Source organism: Ursus maritimus, unplaced genomic scaffold (assembly GCF_017311325.1).
Source record: "Ursus maritimus isolate PB19 unplaced genomic scaffold, ASM1731132v1 scaffold_8, whole genome shotgun sequence".
Classification (NCBI taxonomy): domain Eukaryota; kingdom Metazoa; phylum Chordata; class Mammalia; order Carnivora; family Ursidae; genus Ursus; species Ursus maritimus.
In genome coordinates this window covers 80,630,615-80,653,144 of record NW_024426996.1, presented here as the reverse complement: position 1 = coordinate 80,653,144, position 22,530 = coordinate 80,630,615, and the positions used below count along the sequence as shown (strand labels likewise).

General features: G+C 43.9%; 1 protein-coding gene and 1 pseudogene across 3 annotated transcripts in view; one reads left to right on the top strand and one right to left on the bottom strand.

Moving 5' to 3' along the window:
- Window positions 1-22,530, top strand: part of LOC103676619 (E3 ubiquitin-protein ligase RNF4) — a 207,227-nt gene that overhangs the window by 84,674 nt on the left and 100,023 nt on the right. For all 3 annotated transcript variants that reach the window (XM_040625119.1, XM_040625117.1, XM_040625118.1), the window contains exon 5: window positions 21,557-21,802. In XM_040625119.1, coding sequence (XP_040481053.1) covers window positions 21,557-21,802 — 246 coding nt within the window. The remainder of the gene's footprint in view (window positions 1-21,556; window positions 21,803-22,530) is intronic.
- On the bottom strand, window positions 56-2,807 carry LOC103676608 (annotated as a pseudogene).

Genomic DNA, 22,530 nt, shown 5'->3' with positions numbered 1-22,530 from the left:
ATTTACAGTTTGATTTTTTTTTTTTTTTGGTGCCTTCCAAACAGTAGCACAGTGAATATCACCTTGTCAGTAGCCAAATAATAAATCAGATTACTCCCAGTGGTTATGTCCACATCTAGATTGTTCCGGTGGTCAGGAACAATTATTTGTTTGCTTTAGCTTTTAGTTCTTGGTTATATCTCCAAACGTAAAAGAACTGAAAACCTCCTGCTGCCCCCACAAAGAAATGAATAGCAAATAGACTCCAGCTTTTTGGAACACTTATGAGTGAGCATCCTGGCCACATAAACCCTTTAGCCATCAGAATAGCAGATTGAGCTGTGCTGAGTTTCTCTGCAGGTCTGGCCGTGTTAGCCAGTCCAGCGCACACCATCCCCCATTTCATAATTGGAGCCCAGAAAAAGACTGTTTGGGACCTGCCAGGTGGTTGTACAGCGGCCTCAATTTCTCTGCCAGCAAGAGCTTCACTTTATCAAGAATCCAGTGGTAGGTGGCCAGAAGGCCCCACGGGCCAGCGGGTGACATCTCTGTGGGAAGAGTGGTCGTGGGCCGCCAGTGGGATAATGGCTGTGTGCTCCCCACTGCATAAAAACTAAGGGCGCTCGTCACTTTCTCTTGCCATAGTGCCTCACATCTTCCTCTCCCCTTACAGGGTACATTTTAAATTCATCCAAAGTTTACCTTCAGATGACACTGTACCGCTTCACAGTGTAGTTCAGGCGTACTTCGTTTTATTGTGCTTCGCAGATACTGCGCTTCTTACAAAGTGAGGGTTTTTGGCAACCTGTGTTGAGCAAGGTTTTTTATGGGTGCAATTTTTCCAACAGCATTTGCTACCTTTGTGTCTCTGTGTCACAGCTGGGTGATTCTCAATATTTCAAACTTTTTCATTATTATATTTGTTACGGTGATGTGTGATCATTGATCTTTCATGTTACTGTTGTAATTGTTCTGGCGTGCCACAAACTGTGCCCATCAGGACAGTGAACTTTTGTTTTAAGACGGTGAACTTGATTGATAAATGTTGTGTATGTTGTGACTGCTCTGTGGACTATCAGTCCACCTCCCTCTTCCCCCTCCAGCCTCCCTGTCCTCTGAGATGCAGCAATATGGAAATTAGGCCGATTGTAATGGCCTCTAAGTGCTCAAGTGAAAGGAAGAGTCACACATATCTCACTTGAAATCAAAAGCTAGAAATGATAAAGCTTAGTGAGGAAGGCATGTCTAAAGCCGAGATGGGCCAAAAGGTAGGCCTCTTGTGCCAAAAGGCCACGTCGCAAACGCCAAGGAAAAGTTCTCGAAGAAAGTTAAGAGCGCTACTCGTACTCTAGCGAACGCATGAATGATAAGAAAGCAAAACGGCCTGATTGCTGATAGGGAGAAAATGGTGGTGGTCTGGATAGGAGACCAAACCAGCCCCAGTGTTCCCTTAAAGCCAAGCCTCATCCAGAGCAAGGCCCCGACTCTCTTCAATCCACGAAGGCTGAGGGAGGTGAGGAAGCTGCAGAAGAAAAGCCTGCAGCTAGCAGAGGTGGGTTCGTGAGGTTTAAGGAGACACAGAGGTGCCGGGTGCAGCAGCACGTGCTGATGGAGAAGCTGTAGCAGGTGCTGCAGAAGATCCAGCTGGGATCGCTCGTGAAGGCGGCTCCCAAACAGCACATGCTCCGTGTAGACGCAGCAGCCATATCTGGGGAGAAGATGCCATCTAGGACTGTCCTAGCTAGACAGGAGACGTCAGGGCCTGGCTTCAGAGGCTCAAGGGACAGGCTGACTCTCCTGTTAGGGGCTAATGCAGCCGGTGACTTTAAGTTGAAGCCAGTGCTCATTTACTATTCTGAAAATTCTCAGGCCCTTAAGAATTATGCTACCTCTCCTCTGCCCGTGCTCTACAAACGGACCACACGGCCTGGACGACAGCATCTCTGTTTACAGCACAGTTTACCAGAGATCTGCAGCCCACTGTTGAGACCTGCTGCTCAGAAGAAAAAGATTCCTTTGGAAAGATTACCGCTGGTTGACTTTGTACCTGGTCAGCCAAGAGCTCTGATGACGTATGGCGAGATCAGTGTTGTTTTCATGCCTGCCGACACAGCGTCCATTCTGCAGCCCACGGAGCAAGGAGTGATTTTGACTTTGAAGTCTTACTATTTAAGAGACACACTTCACAAGGCTGCAGATGCCGTAGATGGTGATTCCTCTGCTCGAGCTGGGTAAGTCGAGAATCTTTTGGGAAGGATTCACCATTCCAGACGCCATTAAGAAAATGTTCCCATGGTTCAATATCAAGACTAACAGGAGTTTGGAAGAAGTGGGTTCCAGCCCTCATGGAGGACGTTGAGGGGTTCAAGGCTCAGCGGAGGAAGTCACTGCAGATGTGGCGGAAACAGCCAGAGAACTGGAAGTGGAGCCTGGAGAGGTGAGCGAGCTGCTGCCATCTCAGGATAACACTTGAACGGATGAGGAGGTGCTTCTGTGGAGGAGCAAAGAAGGTGGTTTCTTGAGATGGAGTCTACTGGTGACGATGCTGTGATGAAGATTGTTGAAATACGACAAGGATTTAGAATATTGCATAACCGTAGTTGATAAGGTGGCGGGGTTTGAGAGAACCGACTCCAATTTTGAGAGAAGTTCTACTGTGGGTAAAATGCTATCAGGCAACATCACATGCTACAGAGAAATCATTTGGGAAAGGAAGAGTCGATCAGTGCAGCAAATTTATTCTCTTGTTTGAAGAAACTGCCACAGACACCCCAACCTTCAGCAGCCCCCCTGTGATCAGTCAGCAGCCGTCACCATCGAGGTAAGACCCTCCAGCAAAAGGATTACAGCTTGCTGAAAGCTCTGATGATGGTTAGCATTTTTTAATAGATGTAGTATTTTATAATATTTATGGTAATTTAAAAATGAAGTTTTTTTTAAGATTTTTATTTATTTGACAGAGAGAGACAGCGAGAGAGGGAACACAAGGAGTGGGAGAGGGAGAACCAAGCTTCCTGCTGAGCAGGGAGCCCGTTGCGGGGGCTTGATCCCAGAATGCTGGGATCATGACCTGAGCTGAAGGCAGACTCTTAAAGATGGAGCCGCCCAGGCGTCCCAAAAATGAAGTGTTTTTAAATTAAGATATGTACATAACTTTTTTAGACATAATGCTGTTGCACACTTAATATGCTACTGTATAGTATACTGGAAAACCAAAAAATTCATTTGACTGGCTTTATTGGCAGTGGTCTGGAGCTGAACCCATAGTCTCTCTAAGGTATGCCTGCATAAGTGCCTTACACAGTAAATTCCCAATTCTTCTTCGTGCTATTGATGTTATTTATTTTGCTTTTACATATGCTGTAAATACACAGTACATTGCTATTTATGCTTTGAAAGTGATCTTTTAGTGCAATTCTTTAAAAAAGGGAAAAGACTGATTTTATTCTACTTGTAAATTACAATTTTAGGGCTCTTTATTTCTTTTTGTAGAGCCAAGTTTTCATCTTATTCAAATTCTTACTGCCTAAAATACCTTCTTTAACATTTCTTGTAAGTTAAGTCTTCTGGCAATGAATTTCTTCAGTATTTATTTCTGAGAAAGTTTTTCTCCACTATTTTTAGAAAGATATCTTTGGTGGGTATAGAATTTTGACTTAACAGGTGGTGGTGGTTGTTTTTCCCTTTCAGTACTTAAAAAAATCACTGTCTTCTGGTTTTCATGGGTTTTTTGTTTGTTTGTTTGTTTGTTTGTTTGGTTTGTTTTTTCACAGGAAGTCTGCTGTAATTCTTGTTTTTGTTCTTCTGTATGTAATGTCTCTTTTATCTCTGGCTGCCTTCAAGATTCTCTCTCTCTCTTTTTTTTTAGCTGGTTGGAAGTGATGTCATGAGGCAGATTTGTTTTGTTTTCGTTTTTTACCCTAATTGATGTTCTCTGTGCTGCTTGGATCTGTGGTTTGGTGTCTCGTTAATTTTGGAAAGTTCTCAATCATTATTTCTTCTGCTCTGTTCACCTCTTTGTAGGATTACAATTACATGTAGTAAGAATGTTTCATACTGTTTCATGCTTCTTGTTTGTTCCCCACCTCCTTTTCTTATTTGTGTTTTACTTCGGGTGACTTGACCTATCTTCAGGTTCACTGATTCTGTAGTGTTCATTTCTTTGCAGAAATTACCCCTCTGATCTGTTGTCCACCTTTTCTGTTAATAGTCTTTAACTATTTAAATTCCCTGTTAGCTCCAACATCTGCTTCATATCTGAGTCTTGGTTTGATGATTGCTCTTGTCTCTTCGGAGTGTAGTTTGTTTTTGCCTTTTGTGTGGTTATACAAAATTATAATTATTTTTCAAAGCCACACACATTGTATAGGATGGTAGAAACTGAAGTATATCACTTTTATACCTGGAAAAGGACACAGTTTTCTTTCTGCTAGGCCTTTAGTGCTGTAGTTTACATTATTCTTGTTAAGAGTTGGCCTGGGTTTAGGATTTGTTGTTGCCATGGTTATTGTCAGTATACCACAGCCTTCAAATTTCTGTAGCTGTGGCTTATGTCTAGTGTGAGGGTGGTTTACTAGAACTCTGTAGTTCTTTTTTTTTCCTTAAGATTTTATTTATTTGAGAGAATGAGAGTAAAAGAAAGAGGAAGTGAGCACATAGAGGGAGAGGGAGAAGCAGACCCCCTGCTGAGCAGAGAGGCTGACCTGGGGTACGATCCCAGGGTCCCCAGATCATGACCTGAGCCGAAGGCAGACACTTAACTGACTGAGCCACCCAGGTGCCCCTACGACTCTAATTCTAAGTTTTGTTTTGTTTTTAAGATTTTATTTATTTATTTGACAGAGAGAGCACAAGCAGGGGGAGCTACAGAGGGAGAGGGAGAAGCAGGCTCCCTGCTCAGCAGGGATGATGCTGGACTCTGTCCTAGGAGCCTGGGATCAAGACCTGAGCTGGAGGCAGACGCTTAACCGACTGAGCCACCCAGGCATCCCTGTAATTCTAAGTTTTAAGTCTTCCCCATTTGTGTTGCTTCACAGAATGTGTATTTGCACACCGTTATTCCTCTCCTGTCTCTCCTAGTACTAATCTTCAATTAACTTTTATTTGAAGCTTTTTTTATTTGGACATGTATGGCAACCCTGAGTCTTGGGGTATGGCCTGCTCAGTTCTCCTGTCCCTTCCTTGGCTGAAGTTGTGGGCTCATTGTGTAATCCTGCCCCTTCTCCAGGAGTTGTCGAGTGTTCACCAGAGCCCTTCCCTGTATAGATTAAGGCTTCTGTTCCTTAGTGGAGATGGAGGGGAAGGACCTGGGTAGAGTTTCTTGCCCCTCCCACATGGCTGCTGTTCTCCTGCCCAGTTCTGTACCACTGTCAATAGTTTTTAGAGCTCTTTCAGATCCTTTCAGTGATCCTCCACTGGGTTTCATAGAGAGGTTGCAAAGGGGTGCAGACTTCCCCAATTTCTGTGATCCCAGGAATTGTCCTGACAGCTTTCAGTCAGTCTTCACAATATGTCATCTGTTCTCAACAGACTCATCTTGCCAGTGTCTGATTGCATCTGTCTCAGGTGAGTGTATGCTCTTTCATTGCAGGCATTTAGTTTTTGGGCCAGTTTGCTTTGTGACCTCAGTTGCCTGATAGGTTCAAAAAAAGTAATGGACTTGAAATTAGTTGGTTTTCATTGTAAGTATGGGAGCATTGTTCCCCTCCCACCGCCCCAGCTCTTTCCATCCTGGGGCAGAAGTCAGAAGCAACCATGTCTTGAGGAACAGAAGTTTTACTAAATTTGATGAGGTCCGTTTTTTCAATTCTTTCTTTTATCATTAGTGCTTTTTAGGGTCGTAAGAAATCTCTGTCTACCCCAAGGTTGAAATCGTCTGTCTACTTTATTTTTTTTTAATTTTCTTTTTAAAGATTTTATTTATTTATTTGACAGAGATAGAGACAGCCAGCGAGAGAGGGAACACAAGCAGGGGGAGTGGGAGAGGAAGAAGCAGGCTCATAGCAGAGGAGCCTGATGTGGGGCTCGATCCCATAACTCCGGGATCACGCCCTGAGCCGAAGGCAGACGCTTAACTGCTGTGCCACCGAGGCGCCCCAAGATTTAAAAAAGGGANGAGAAGAAGGCTTCTGCTGAGCAGAGAGCCCAACATGGGTCTTTACCAGGACTCTGGGATCATGACCTGAGCGGAAGGCAGAGGCTTAACCAACTGAGCCACCCAGGCGCCCCCTATCTACTTTAAGTAGAAATCGTTTCTGTCTCCAAGGTTGGGAATATTTTTTTTCTTTGTTTTCGTATTAAAGTCTTACAATTTTAGCTTTTTATTTTTTTTTTAAGATTTTATTTTTAAATGATCTCTAGTACCAACTTGGGGCTCAAACTTACAACCCCAGGATCAAGAGTTGCATGCTCCACCAACTGAGCCATCTGGATAACAGACCTATTCATAAAAGGGAAAGTTTGATCTTTGAATAGAATTTTTAATTTTAAGTAGGGACCCCTGGGTGGCTCAGTAGGTTGGGCGTCTGCCTTCTGCTTGGGTCATGATCCCAGGATCCTGGGATTGAGCCCCATGTCAGGCTCTCCGCTCTGCGGAGAGTCTGCTTCTCCCTTTCCTTCTGCCTGCTGCTCCCCCTTCTTGTGCTGTCTCTCTGACAAATAAATAAATACAATCTTAAAAAAAAATAGTTAGAGCTATTCATTCTTTATGCTTTAGTGCTTTTGATATATTACTTAAAGATGTTTTCCTTCAACAGAGATCATAAAGACACCAATTTTTTTTTTTTTTAAGATTTTATTTTTGTCAGTGGGAGGGAGAGTGAGAGAGAAAGAGAGAGAGCACAAGCAGGGGTAGTGGCGGGCTGAGGGAGAAGCAAGCTCCCTGCTGAGCAAGGAGCCCAGTGTGGGGCTCGATCTGGGATCATGACCTGAGCCAAAATCAAGAGTTGAGTGCTGAACTGGCTGAGCTGCCCAGGTGCCCCTGCCTTACCTAGGTTTGAATTCTTGCTCTGATACTTACTAGCATGGACAAGTTCCTTAAACTCAGCACCTTAATTTTCTCTTCAGTGAAGTGAGGATGGTGATGCACAAACAGTAGAGGGCTATTGGGATGATTAGGGGCTGCTCTACATATTTAGGAAGTTAGTGTATTGCCTCTGTACTGCACATATTTTGTCTAAGTTGGTATTTTAAAAAAACTTTATACATTACAGTAGTTTTAAATTTCTGTGTTAGAAGACTTTGGGGTTTAAAACAATTACACATTAATACGTAGTTGTTTTTTTTTTTTTTTTTAAGATTTTATTTATTTGACAGAGAGAGAGGAGGTGAGAGAGGGAACACAAGCAGGGGGAGGGGGAGAGGGAGAAGCAGGCTTCCCGCTGAGCAGGGAGCCCGATGTGGGGCTCGATCCCAGGACCCTGGGGTCATGACCCGAGCCGAAGGCAGACGCTTAATGACTGAGCCACCCAGGTGCCCCAAGTACGTAGAGTTCTTGTCAGCTGTAGTCAAATTCTGATTTTCTAGCTGTTCTTTTTCCTATTTGTAATTATTCCTTGTGGATTCATTTCCTTCTACTGCCCAGGGTTAGATGTCTTATTCTTTATTAGCACTCATAGAAGATGGGAAAAGGGAGAAGTAGTGACTCTCCAGCCCAGTACTGCTCAACAGAAGGGGAATGTAAGCCACACATGTAATTGTAAAATTTTCAGTAACCGTGTTATAAAAGTAAAAAGAAATACATATAATCAGTTTTACCTAGTGTCTTTTTTTTTTTTTCCAAAGATTTTATTTATTTGTTTGACAGAGAGAGACAGCCAGTGAGAAAGGGAACACAAGCAAGGGGAGTGGGAGAGGAAGAAGCAGGCTCCCAGCGGAGGAGCCTGATGTGGGGCTCGATCCCATAACGCCGGGATCACGCCCTGAACCGAAGGCAGATGCTTAACGACTGCGCCACCCAGGCGCCCCTTACCTAGTGTCTTTTACTTAGCACTGCCACAATATTATGTCAGCATGGAATCAGTATAAATATTTTTACTGAAATATTTACATTCCTTTTTTCATACCTAGTCTTTGAAGTCTGGTACGTATTTTATGATTGGGCATTTTATGGTCTTTAATATTGGGTATTTTATGATCTCAGTTTGGACTTGCCGTATTTCAAGTGCACAGTGGCCACATTTGGACGATGTGGATGGGCAGCTCTGTCTTTTGTTGGTTTGGGGATTAGCTTAAAGCTATCTAAAATTGCATTTGACTTTCCTCTTTAAAAAATATATTTTTTTACTGAGGTATGATGACATATAACATTATATTAGTTTCAGGTGTACAATCTAATGAATGATTTAATATTTGTATATATTGCAAAATGATCACTGCAATAAGTCTAGTATCTTTCATCATACATAGTTACAGAATTTTTTGGAGCAGTTTTAGGTTCACAGAAATATTGATCAGTAAGTACAGGGAGTTCCCATGTTCCGCTCCCCTGTCTTTACAGATGCACGTGCTCCCACACTGTCAGCATCCCCCACCAGAGTGGGACATTTGTTATAGTTGATAAACCTACATTGACAGATCATCATCACCGGAGTCCATAGTTTCCAATGGGAGTCACACTTGGTGTTGTACAAATGTAAAATGACACGTATCCATTATTGAGGGTATCACGTAGAGTAGTTTCACTGCCCTCAAAATCCTCTGTGTTCCATCTTTCCATCCCTCCCTCCCCCAAACCCTGGTAACAACTGATCTTTTGGTGTCTCTGTGGCTTCACCTTTTCCAGAATGTCCTGTAGATGGAATCATACAGTGTGCAGCCTTTTCAGATTGGCTTCTTTCCCTTAGTATGTGCATATTACTCCATGTCTTTTCTTGACTTGATAGCTCGTTTCTTTTTAGTACTGAATAATATTCCACTGTCTGGATAGATCATAGTTTATCCATTCACCTTCTGAGGGACATCTTGGTTGGTTCCAAGTTTTGGAAATTTTGAGTAAAGGTGCTGTAAACATTCATATGCAAGTTTTTGTGTGGATCAAAGATTTCAGCTCCTCTGGGTAAATACCAAGGAGCACTATTGCTGGATCATATGGTAAGAGTATGTTTAGTTTTGTAAGAAACTGCCAAACTATCTTCCAAAGTGGCTGCACCATTCTGCCTTCCTGTGAGCTGTGAATGAGAGTTCCTGTTGTTCCACACCCTCGCCAGTGTGTCCTGAATTTTGGCCATTCTGATGCTTGTGATGTGGTATTTTGTTTTGATCAGTGTTGTTTCTGTTTTTTGTTTTTTTGCTTTTGTTTTTTAACTGACCACATAGCTCACATTTGTGGCTTGTGTTTTATTTCTCTTAGAAAGAGCTAGGGTGGACAGCTCTGAAGGAGTTGAAAAGGAAGGAAAAGAGGCTGTTAGTAGGGAGAGGTGGAAGCGTGATCCTGAAGAGGGTGCTTTGTTTCTTCAGCCTGGTAGTAACGGTGTGCTTGTATCCTCATGGAAATGATGCAGGGAAGAAGGAAAGATTGATGATCCGAAGAATGGAGGGGAGAATCCATAGAACAAAGTCCTCAAGCCGATGGCGGGGCCTGGTGCCTGAGCAGAGGTTTCGCCTAGGCGAGGAGTGATGGGTAAGCATGCCAAAGAGCACAGCTTCAGGCAGATGGCGTGGAGCCCGTGGAAACATGCTGCCAGTGGGTTTTCAAACACACCGTTAGGCCTCCGTGCCACCATCAGCAGGATGTGGGTCTACCCGTCTTCTTTCGTTCTGCAGCACTGAGTGTTGTCATCGTCTTTAAATGTTTGCAAAGTTTTAGCAAGAGGCCTCTGTTCTTCCCCTTGTTGTGAGACCCACAGAGACAGAGCTTTGACAGGCACCCGCACATCTGGCCAGGGTGCCCTGTTGACGCATACATATTCGGTGTGTCCCGCCTCCTGCTGCCACCCACCTGCACACGTCCTTCACTTGTAAGTGTCCGCTCTGCTTCCCCTCAGCTTGATCTTCGCACCTCTGATCCTTTTCCTCTCCAGCTCCTGCCAGCAGGCACCCCTCCCTGTTCTTTCAAACTCTTAGCCCTTTGATGAAAGTTTCTGTGCCTTTTTATTCTGACTCATCTCCCTGCCTTGTGAATTTCTTGGATCATAAAAATTTTAGTAATAATCCTGGAGACCCGACTCAATGTTATCAAAGTCTGTATTATGGGAAGTTGAGGATTCTGTAAAAAGCAAGTACTTTCTGTGGTTATTATTTTAGGTCACTGGCTAATCTCTGGTTTGGCTATCCTAGGGCCAAGTGCCTCCCTGTAGCCCCGTGAATGGTGGTGATGGTGATAGGAGTGGGGTGGATGGCGGGGGCTGGCCTGGGCCTGGCTGCCTGGGTTAGCAAGGCCATATTGACGACGGGCTTGCCAAGTGTGTGAGTGGCTGGCTACTTTTGGAATAACCTCAGGTCACTCAATTTTCAAATGTTGCCTATCCCACTTAGGGTTTCAGATTCAGAGCCTTTCCCAGCTTCTGTTCTATTTATGTGTTTTTTTCTTCCCCTCTGGAAGAACATTTCTGGGTTTTGCTGTAAAGACCATTAACACCCGATACAAAGTGACTGGTTACTGGGACTTTCAGATTTTAAAGGGGATACAAACTGTAGCCAGAGAAGTTGGTAGTATTTTGATATCAACTTGTTATTTGAACATAGTAGATTATTTTTATTTTAAAGATTGGTGAAGAGGAACGTAAGAAATACATACTTTCAGAGCTATAAGTCTTTTTTTTCAACTGTGTGATTTGCTGCTATTAATAAATTCAAGTTATTTTTCTCTTTTGCCGTATGGAGCTTAAATGCAGAGACCTGAAGTATTTTGTAAATATTTGAATGTGTGAATTGCTGTGCTGCCAGATGACAGAGCAGTGGTGCTGAACTGGCCCTGGCATCCTGGCTGGTTCTGAGGCTGGCTGAGACATGTATTTTCTTCCAGATAAGTAGGATCAAAACCAACAATAATTACATTGTTGACGAGACATGGAGCATGACTTCATCTGTATAGAGAAACCGTATTAATAACAGGTACATACTTAAAACCATTTTATGTAACTATGGCTCTGGCAGATAGCCAGTACCACTGTGCGTTCCTTAATGCACAGAGCCACCCCATTTACTTACGTAGAACCACTGGTCAGTCGTTCATAGGTAGGCCAATTCAGGAGGTTAACTTGCAGTTATAAGAAAAAACGGTTGGGGCTCCTGGCATGGCTGGCTCAGTCAGTTAAGCGTCCCAACTCTGGCTTGATTCCAGCTCAGGTTGTGATCTCGGAGTTGTGAGATCAAGCCTCTTGTCAGGCTCCATGCTCAGCCGGGAGTCTGCTGGAGATTCTCTCTCTCCCTCTCCCCCTGCTCACACATGTGTGCTCTCTCTCTCTCTCTCTCTCAAATAAATAAATAAGTATATCTTTTTTTAAAAAAATAGTTGCGGGTTTTTTAGGCTTTCTCTTTTTTAAATATGTAAACTGAAAGTAAATCCTAAAGAAAACTCAATTCCACATTAGCTATAAAAAGGATGCTATTACAATGTAATAATATGGGATCATATATAATTAATATTTATTGAGTTTTTAGGAAACACCTTTGAAATCTATAAATTGCTAAATATTTACTCTGCGATTATATAAATTATATGTTAGAGAATATTAAATACTTAAGGTAATTTTACACATAACTCATGATTCTGTTACCAGTTTTTTGGTAACTATTTGGAAGAGAGTGTACATATTAATGTTAGTAATTATTTCCCAAACAGTACCACTTGCTTAAAGAACTTGCATGTGCTTTGGGAAAGCTGGGTTCAGGAAGGAAGCAGAAAAGATTGTAGATATTTTAGTGACCACACATACAGTCATCCCTGGACTTCAGCACAGGTAGCTGATAAAAGATCGTGTGTAAAAATAAGGAAGGAAATTCGTGATTGATTTGGGGAACACAATGTGAATTGCTGATTTGAACTAGTCATTTCATTTCCTTCACTGAACATTTGTTGGATGTCTAGCGTATGCTGGGTGCTTTGTGGGACTTAAAAATTGTTGAGTGTCTAATGAGAAGATGGACATGTGAAAGCTGAAGGTGGTCTGTGTGAAGTACGGAGGGTGTACAGGATTTGGAGTAATTTGTGGGGCTGTATTGGTTGAGGGGTGGAGATCAGGTTGGAGGAGAGCAAAATTCACAGAAAAAGAATGATAGCACAGTGGGTTTTTTTTTTTTTTTTAAGATTTTATTTTATTTATTTGACAGATATAGAGACAGCCAGCACGAGAGGGAACACAAGCAGGGGGAGTGGGAGAGGAAGAAGCAGGCTCCCAGCAGAGGAGCCTGATGTGGGGCTCCATCCCAGGACTCCGGGATCACGCCCTGAGCCGAAGGCAGACGCCCAACAACTGAGCCACCCAGGCGCCCCCACAGTGGGGTTTGAAAGGATGCCTAACAGTTGCCTAGTAAAGGAGGGGAGATTGGTGTTTCAGGGTGGGAGTGGCATGTACTAAGAATGGGACAGGAGTTTGGAATTGTGAGGAGTCTCAACTGGGTCATCATGAAGCGACTATGTGACAAGGGCCTTGTAAGTCATGCTCAATCCTTTTAGTCAGGGGAGCTATTGAAGGGTTCAGAGCAGAGGAATATTCTGCTCACATGTGTGGTATGAAAGATCATCTCGACAGGAGGTAGGATATATGTGGAAAGCAGACAGACCTGTGGGCTGGGGACCATTCAGGAAGAGACAGTTGTGTAGTGTCCGAGGCAGGAGATGTTTAATGGGGCAAAAACAGGCACATTTGTTTTGTGTTTTGTGTACATGAGAATCCTGGCTTTAGCCTTCTGTGAGCTGTATGACAGATGTGCCACTATCACCTGACCACCTTTAGTGTTTTTATGCTCTAAGATGCCATGTTTTCTTTGTGTCTCTAATAAGTTTACCCGTAAAGTCTTTAAATAGTAAGTCTGAGTTTTTCATGTTGAATTTGCAGTTTCTTTTTTGGAAATTACTTTTAGAACTGGAGATAAGCCTAAGAAGAAAATGAATTTGGTATCTTTTATTACACATACACATTGGCCACAAACGACAGCTTATACCAGAGTGGAAAACCAGTTTACTCAGAAAGGGTAAAATAGCTTACATTATAGGTGTAGAACTCAATTGTTGGTGGCATTCTCAAGTGTTTTCAGCAATATTTCCAATTTAGGAATAAGTATATTCTCTTGTGGAAAGATTTCTGGGTTACAACATAGCATCTTATGTAAGTAAGTAAATAAATACTTTATATAAATATATTTTATGTGTGCGTAGGATATGGGGGATGACACTTGTTTACTGTTTATTCTGGTACATTTATTTTTTAAGAATATTAATGAAATCGGGGTGCCTGGGTGGCACAGCGGTTGAGCGCCTGCCTTCGGCTCAGGGCGTGATCCCGGCGTTCTGGGATCGAGCCCCACGTCAGGCTCCTCTGCTGGGAGCCTGCTTCTTCCTCTCCCACTCCCTCTGCTTGTGTTCCCTCTCTTGCTGGCTGTCTCTATCTCTGTCAAATAAATAAAATCTTTAAAAAAATAATATTAATGAAATTGGACTGGATTTAATCTCCTGCCTTAAACAAATAAATGAAGAACAAACTAAACAACAGTGTTCCAACACTGGACAGCAGGCAGTGCAGGACAGTGACTCCTGAGAGACAGAAAATAAATTAAACAAGCTTAGGGTTGGCCAAGCTTACTGTCTGAAGAGAATTTGCAAGGCCATGGTTTAGGAAGAAAGGGGGGAGTAGCCCAAAGAGAACCTGGTGGTTTCCATGAGTTGAGGAGACCCAGCTGAGAACTTGGGGAGGCCAAAGTGAATTTGCAGGGCAGAGTACCAGACGAGAGAGGGCTGCAAAGCAAAAAAGAGTTCTGGAGAGCCACGCAGGGTTCTCCTTGAATATTCAGCTGGGTATTCATGAGCACATGCATATGTGGAAACTCTGTGTATCAAGGAAGGAACCCAGGAAGTAAGTAGTGGAACAATCTTTGGAGCACATTCAGGGCCCCAAACAGTTTGTGTTCCCACCAGCCAGAGTGGGAAAATCTTGTAACGCACAGTGCACTTACAAGGGTATTGCCTCAGTAGTGGGAAGGATTAAAGGTGCTCTGATCCTGGGAGCATCTCTCTACTTGCCAAACAGGATGCTGCCTGATTCATGAATCACTTAATAAAGCCGATTAGATCTTAAAAAAAAAAAAAGAAAAAAAAAGGTGTTCAGATCCCATCTCCCAAATCTTACAGGCAAGCCTTGAAAGGACCAAACTCTTCCTAAATAAGTTCACTATGGCCCACAACAAAGCTCAGAAATATTTGAAGGAGTAAAACAACACCCATTACCTGATACAGTAAAATTCACTGTGTTTACTATCTAGTCAAAAATCACCAGGCATGCAGAGAGAGAAGCAAGCAAATACGTCCATGATGAGGTTCAAAATAAATAAATAGAAACAGATTCAGAAATGACACATATAGTAGAATTAGTAGGTAGACATTAACACAGTTGTTATTGCTATATGCTGCATATTCAAGAAAATAGGGGAAAGCATGAACGTGTTAAGAAGAATCACAGAATGTAAAAAAACCCAAATGAACTTCTGGAGTTGCAAACTACATTGTCTGAGATGAAGAATACATCACATGAGGCTTAGTAACAGATGAAACACCGTAGGAGAAAAGATTAATGAACTTGAGAATATAGCAATAGAAGGTATCCAAAAAGAACTGTGTCAGTGAGCCTTGAAACAGCTTTAATCACATGGCCCACTGCATGTGTATGTGTCATTGGAGTCCCTGAAAGAGAGAATGGGCATGGGAAATATGGGAAGATATTTGAAGGATTAATGGCTGGAAAATGTGCAATTTGTTGAAAACGATAAACCCACAAATCCAAGCTCAGTAAGCCTCAAGCACAAGAAAGATGAAGAAAATACACCACAACACATCATCATTGTATCACTGAAAACAATGGTTAAAAGAAAAATATAGTCAGAAAAAAAGATGCATTACATATTGAACAACGACAAAGGCAGCAGACTTCTCATCAGAAACAATGGAAGCGAGAAGATGGAGAAAGAACAGCTTTAAAGTACAGAAAGGGAAAAGTATTACCTAGAATTCTAAACCAGCAAAAATATCTTTCAGAAGTGAAGATGAGATAAAAATTTTCAGATGTAAAAAGCTGAAAGAATTCATGGCCAGTGGATCTTCATCACAGGATACGGTAAAGGAAGCTCAGAGCAGAGGAGCAATGACACCAGATGGCAATCTGGGTCTACGTAGAGAAAGGACAGACACTGGAGATTGTAACTGTATGGGGAAAATACTTTTTATATTACTTTAAAATACAATTGTCTATTTAAAGGAAAAACAATGGGACGCCTTGTTGGCTCAGTCCATAGAGCACGAGACTCTCGATATTGGTCATGAGTTCAGGCCCCACGTTGGGGGTGAGGTTATGTAAAAATAAAATCTTAAAAAAATTTTTTTCTTAAGAAAAAAAAGCAAAACCAACAGTGCATTATAGGGCTTATATATAGAAGTAGCATGTCTGACAAGAACACCAAGAATGCCAGGAGAAGGAGTGTAGGGCTCTTGTGTGTGCAATCCTAAAGCCTTATTTGATGGCTGATTGTGGTAGGTTAAAATGTACACTGTGACAGCATGGTACTGCCACAAAAACAGACACATAGATCAATGGAACAGAATAGGGAACCCAGAAATGGACTCAACTCTATGATCACATAATCTTCGACAAAGCAGGAGAGAATATCCAATGGAAAAAAGACGGTCTCTTCAACAAATAGTGTTGGGAAAATTGGACAGCCACATGCAGAAGAATGAAACTGGACCATTTCCTTACACCATACATAAAAATAGACTCAAATGGATGAAAGACCTAAATGTGAGACAGGAGAACACAGGCAGCAACCTCTTCGACCTCGGCCACAGCAGCTTCTTCCTAGACACATCACTAAAGGCAAGAGAAGCAAGGGCAAAAATGGATATTGGGAATTCATCAAGATAAAAAGCTTTTGCACAGCAAAGGAAAAAGTCAACAAAACCAAAAGACACCCTACAGAATGGGAGAAGATATTTGCACATGTCTTACCAGATAAAGGGCTAGTATCCAAGATCTGTAAAGAACTTATCAAACTTATCAAACCCAAAGAACAAATAATCCAATCAAAAAATGGGCGGAAGACATGAACAGACATTTCTCCAAAGAAGACATCCAAGTGGCCAACAAACATGAAAAAATGCTCCACATCACTCGGCATCAGGGAAATACAAATCAAAACTGCAATGAGATACCACCTCACACCAGTCAGAATGGCTAAAATTAACAAGTCGGGAACCGACAGATGCTGGTAAAGATGTGGAGAAAGAGGAACCCTCTTACACTGCTGGTGGGAATGCAAGCTGGTGCAACCACTCTGGAAAACAGAATGGAGGTTCCTCAAAATGTTAAAAATAGAGCTACCCTATGACCCAGCAATTGCACTACTAGGTATTTACCCCAAAGATACAAATGTAATGATTGGAAGAGGCACCTGCACCCCAATTTTATAGCAGCAATGTCCACAATAGCGAAACTATGGAAAGAGCCCAGATGTCCATCGACAGATGAATGGATAAAGAAAATACGGTGTGTGTGTGTGTGTACACACACACACACACACACACACACACACACACACACTGGAATATTACACAGCCATCAAAAAAACGAAATCTTGCTATTTGCAGTGACAAGTGAAAATAAGTCGAACTTATTTCAAGTGGATGGAACTAAGTGAAATAAGTCAGTCAGAGAAAGACAATTATCATATGATCTCACTGATATGTGGAATTTAAGAAACAAGGCAGAGGATCATAGGGGAAGAGAGGAAAAAATGAAGCAAGATGAAACCAGAGAGGGAGACAAACCATAAGAGACTCTTAATCTTTCGGGGCACCTGGGTGGCTCAGTTGGTTAAGCGTCTGCCTTCGGCTCAGGTCATGATCCCAGGGTCCTGGGATTGAGCCCCGCGTTGGGCTCTCTGCTCAGTGGGTGGCCTGCTTCTCCCTCTCCCTCAGCTGCTCCCCATGCTTGTTCTCTCTCTCTCTCTATCAGATAGATAAATAAAAATTTTTTTAAAAAGAGGCTCAATCTCAGGAAATGAACTGAGGGTTGCTAGAGAGGAGGGGGGTGGGGGAATGTATGGGGTGGCTGGGTGATGGACATTGCGGGCGGGGTGTTATCATGAGCACTGTGTGTTGTGTAAGACTGATGAATCACAGACCTGTACCCCCGAAACAAATAATATATGTTAAAAATTTTAAAAAGTGTACACTGTGACACTAAAGCAACCACTCCGAATGGAAAAGTATATAGTTCACAGTCCAACAAAAGAGATAAAATAGCATCATAGAAAATACTCAATTTTTAAAAAGTGGAAAAAGAGGAAAATGAACAAAAACAAATGGGTCACTAGAAAAATAAAGAATTAGATGGTAAATTTAATAAACTGAACCATATCCCAAAATGTAAGTTACATACAATGCTTTTTTTTTTTTTTTAAAGATTTTATTTGGGAGAGAGAGAGAGAACATGAACAGGGGGAGAGGGAGAAGCATACACCCCGCTGAGCAGGGAGATGGACATGGGGCTTGATCCCAGGACCCTGGGATCATGACCTGAGCCAAAGGCAGACGCTTAACCAGCTGGGCCACTCAGGTGCCCCAACTTACATACAATTCTAAAAGTTGCGTAGTAATGGACAAACGCAGGACTCAGTCCAGTGGTCACCTGTGCATAGGGGTAGGAGGGGAGCGGAGTGAGGAGGAGGTGGGGTACAGAGGGGCACAAGGAGACTTGGGGGGTAATGGTAGTGTTCATTATCTTGATTACTGTGGTTTCACAGGTGTGTGTATCTATGTCAGGACTACTCACATTGTGTTCTTCAGGTATCTTCAGCTTATTGTACCTGGTTATACTTCAGTGCAGCTGCAAATGCTTGTGAAAGAATCAGTGGAGTTTATATTTGTACCTTCCGTTTAATCACAGGTAGTTAGGAGAGTGACCGTGTGGCGAGGCACGAGTATTTGGTTAATTTGAATTTTAGTCAGGTGTTGTATAATGCACACGTGCATATCTTGTAGTAATCTGTAACTCGCTTCGTCTGAAGAAGGTGTGGGGAGTAGAGGTTGCCACCCTTGAGAAGACTAGCTTCATCCTTGAGCATGTTGGTCAAGCGTTGTAAAGTTTTGACTTCGGTTCAGGATGTTGTCTACCCTCTCTCCATGGATCATCTGGTCTAGCTTCATGGCTTTACATACCACACTGGTGACCCCAAATCACATATCCCACTGGAGCTTGTTCCCCGAGTGTCTCACTGGTGCAGAACAGCCCCACCACATTGCTTGGTTGTTCAGCACAAACTTCGTATGTGCAACATCGAAAGCGGACCCTTGGTTCTTGCCGGGGCTCCAGCCTGTTTGGCTGTGTCTGACAGCCCTGTTGTTGGGCTGCCCACTGCCCGGGCAGTCGGACCTGTCCTCACCACATCCTCAGGTCCTGTGGCTCTGCCTTCAGCACTCCTGAGCCTGACTGCTCTGTTCCTCCATGGCTCCTGCCTGCAGCAGCCTGACCTCTGCCAGAGTTCATTTTTGACACAGTAAAGTTTCTTTTTAAGATGTCAGCTGGCTCATACCTGCCCCTCCGAGAAAGCTTCGGTCTCTTTCCCTGGCCCGCAGCCCAGGTGAGCAACCCCCACCTGCCCCCTTGCTCTGGCAGTGCCCCCCCCGGCCTTCGTCTTGCACCTCCGGCATGTGCACGTCTGCACTTGTTGCCTCTGCTTGCAGTGCTCCTCTCCCAGATCTGCACACAGCTCTGTGTGTTTCTGTTTGGCCTTAGCTTTTGGGCCTCAGCTTCACCTCACCCTTGTTAAAATGACGTCCTCCTTGTAGCTCTGCTCTGTACCCTTGCTGACTTGATTTTCTTCGTGGAGTACTTACTGCCATCCTATGGCAGGTGCTTATGTCTGAGTTTGCCTGTCTGACATCTCTCTGGAGCCAGCAGGCCCTTTGGGCTACTCGCAGTTGCTTCTCTTATCTAACCTGTCACGACGCCTGGCACAGCGTGTATATCAAATGTTAATGGCAGAGGGCTTCCTCATCTCAGAGCTCTTCCCTGCACTCGGTCCAAGGAAGACTTGTTTCTGCCTTTCCTCCTCCGCTTGTCCCCAACATCTGCTTTCTTAGCAGTCTTGTCAGCTCTCCCTGAACAACTGTTCCCATCTCATCTCTTCCCCACATACAGACTCATCACCCTGGTAGCACTTCCCCCTTCCCCCTCTGGCCTCCTGACCCAGGGCCTTTCTGCTTGGTCTCAGGAATGTCCCTCTCCCAGGTACCTGTGCGGGTACCTATGTGGTTTCTGCTGGTTCCAGACATAGGTGTCTCCTCGAGGAAGTTCTCACTGGCCATCCTAAGTGGGAAGGCACTGTCCCCAAACCCAGACACTCCTGCCTGCTCTATGTTTTTTTCCTTCTGAGTGACCACTGTCTGATGTTCAGTATCTTTTTCCTTATCTGTGTATTTGTAGTCTTTGTCTTTGACAGGGATATTAGTTCCCTGTGGGCAGGGAACTTTGTTTTAGTTATTGCTATGTCCCCTGTACCTGGACGAGTGCCTTGGCACACGGTGGCTCCCAGTAAATACTGGACAGACAGGCTGACGGTGGGTGGAGAGACAGATGATCTGGGGCTGAACTGGTTACCCTCAGGTCAGCTCTGGCTCTTCTAATCTCTGGTTTGGAGACTTTGTAACTTTGAAGCCCGGCAGCTCCTTCTCTGAGTAAAAGGGTGGCCTAGAAAGATCTGAAGGCTGTGGCTGTTCTATTGATGATGGGTTTTTTTTCCCCTAGGCCTAGGGACAAGAGATGGTTTTACATAGGTTAAATCAGCATGATTTTGGAAATTGTCTAATTTCTACATCTTGGATCTGTAGAGACAGAGAAAGACCTCTCCTCTCATGGTATTCCATGGTTTGAGGGGTAGTCTGGAGCTTTCTATAATACCACTCACTGGGATATAGTACTCAGTTCCCTCACCTCACTGCCCAGACATTCAAATGGCTACTGCGCTGGGTTTGGTTAAATCCGTGGAAACTGCAGATGTGACAGGTGTAAGCAGTTTTGGTCACTGGACTATAAAAGCAGATAAGAATGTATGTGCAAGTCTTAGTGCTGCTGTTATTCACTCTTTTAATTATCCATTCATTCATTTACTCATTCAGCCCCCCGTGTAAGCACCTGACCACCTGTCAGCCATCCTGGGCTTTAGAGATTGAGCCCGTGGCCTTTTGAGAGTGCTCACTCAGCTGTGGAGCCGGTCGTGGAAAGGCACACTTGTAGTTGGGCTAACAAGCACAGCCAAAGACCTGTGTGAGCCTTGGGGCAGGAGAACAGAGAGAGAGCCGCGGGCCGAGGGGAGAGCTGGGCTGCTGACTGGGCAGGTCTGGGAAGGTATTGGAATCTGGGTGGAACCCGAGACTTTGTAAAATACTTTGAGGTTGCAGCCTGAAGGGTGGCCTCGGTCCTGGTCCACCTTTGCCCCCAATGTGTCCCATGACTGGGGATGGCAACGGAGGACTGGGGGATTTCTGTTGCCTTGATCCCACACGTGCTCTGGCTTGGAACCATGGCAGAGTCTTGGATGGCCATGCCTCGCTTTCCCTGCTTACCTGCTGCCCAGGTGAACCTCTTTTGAAACTCTCTTCAGGATTTGCAGGACGGTTCCTCTGTGCAGACGACCCAGTTTGGGCTCACATTGATATGGATTAAAGTCTTGGCCCCTGCTTGCTAACCTTTTGACTCCAGGCCTGTTTTAAATCTGTGGTACTTGTTTGTGTGTTTTTAAGGCTAATTTTCCTTTTCTGATAGGCTGATTGATAATCTTTTGAAGGAAATCTAGGGTAATGATCTTGCCTCTTACCTAATTGAAAAAGCAGACATTGAAATTGGGTAGCTGGAGATGAATTGAGCAGAACTGATGCTGAGCCGGAAGGGAGGCAGGGTTTTGGATGTGTGGTACTGGGAGACTCCTGATGTTTGTCTTGCTTCTCGAACCGGAACACCACCTCTGACGTGGTTGGAATCTGCACACACACCCTTAAGCCAGAATAACTGCCTTCGATGTGAGCCCTTGTGTGCACACACCTCTGGAATAGTGGCTTCAAACTCTGCCGATAGTCAGGAGTCCTGGCATCCGCCGTGTGAGAACTGAGATGGACAGCTCTCAGTAATACAGATGTCTGGGTGAAGGGGCTAATTGGACAGTTTTCTAACTCTTACTAAGATGTTCTTTATGGTCCTTCTCTTTATTCAAAGTACTATGAGTTTCTAGTTTACTAGATACAGTTTTATTTAACAAATTCCCTATTTGATGCTTATGTAAACGTACATTGTAATTTTAAAAACTCTATTGTACTTTTAAATGATCTTAGATTTTTGGATCATGTTTTGAAAACAGAATTTTTTTTCTGTTCCAGACTCCTTTTAATTTTGGCATGAATCATAGAACACCACCCTACCCCGCTGGGGATTATTGTCTTCTGTGCAGAAGTGAGCGGAAAGACTCTTCGTTCTTAGAGAGTGGGATTAAGACTGCGAGCAAATTGGCCCTCTCCATGGCTCCCAAGGGCAACAGCGTGCTGCACCTGCCACTGTGGGTGTGCCCGGACTGCCGGCGGACTGTGGAGAAGGAAGAGAGGCACAGCGGCCTCGACCAGCCGTCGGTGAGTGCCCTGCACAGGACACGTGGGCTTGTCAGCCTTCCAACCCTGTGGATTACAGAGCTAAATGGGGAATGAAATAATTTGGGTTAGCTTTCTGGAAGGAAACTCTTCTTGCGCCATCTTCTGTTCCCTTGCTCCACCTTCTGGGGTTTTCTTCCCGGTCTTCTGTCCACGTCTGCAGGAGGTAGTAGGGGACCTGCCCTCCTTGGTCTCACAACTTGGTCAGCATGCTTAGGGGGCCCAAAGGATGTGTTTTTGCTTTTTTTAGCCTGGCCTCAAGGTTTCTTTGGCAATGCAGTTTGCTGGAAAGCTCAGAGGCTCTTAGAGTGTTTGCTTCTGGCCAGTTCCATGTGCTAGTAACTCACCTGAAATTTTTTCCCAGATGCAGTTCTTAATTCTGGGTTTTCCCACCCTTTTTTTTCTTGATTTCTTGCCTCATCTGAATGTAGGCATTCTTGAGGTCTTCAGGCTTACTTGGGAAGTCCATAGCCTTAGTCTGCTCTTTGGCCCAGGTGTGTGTTAGTGGCTGTGGGCCTGAAAGGGCTTTTGAGTCTGCTCTTTAGGTTCTAGAAGGACTTGGCTTTTGCAAGCACGTGAGGCTCCACATTCTAGGGCTTTTCTCTTCCTTTTATTTCTGCCTGTGAGCAGCTGACTGTTTTCTGAGCTCTTGTCTTCTGATGCCTCCCTCCATGCAGCCACCAACACCAGCGTCCACCACTAGCACGCTC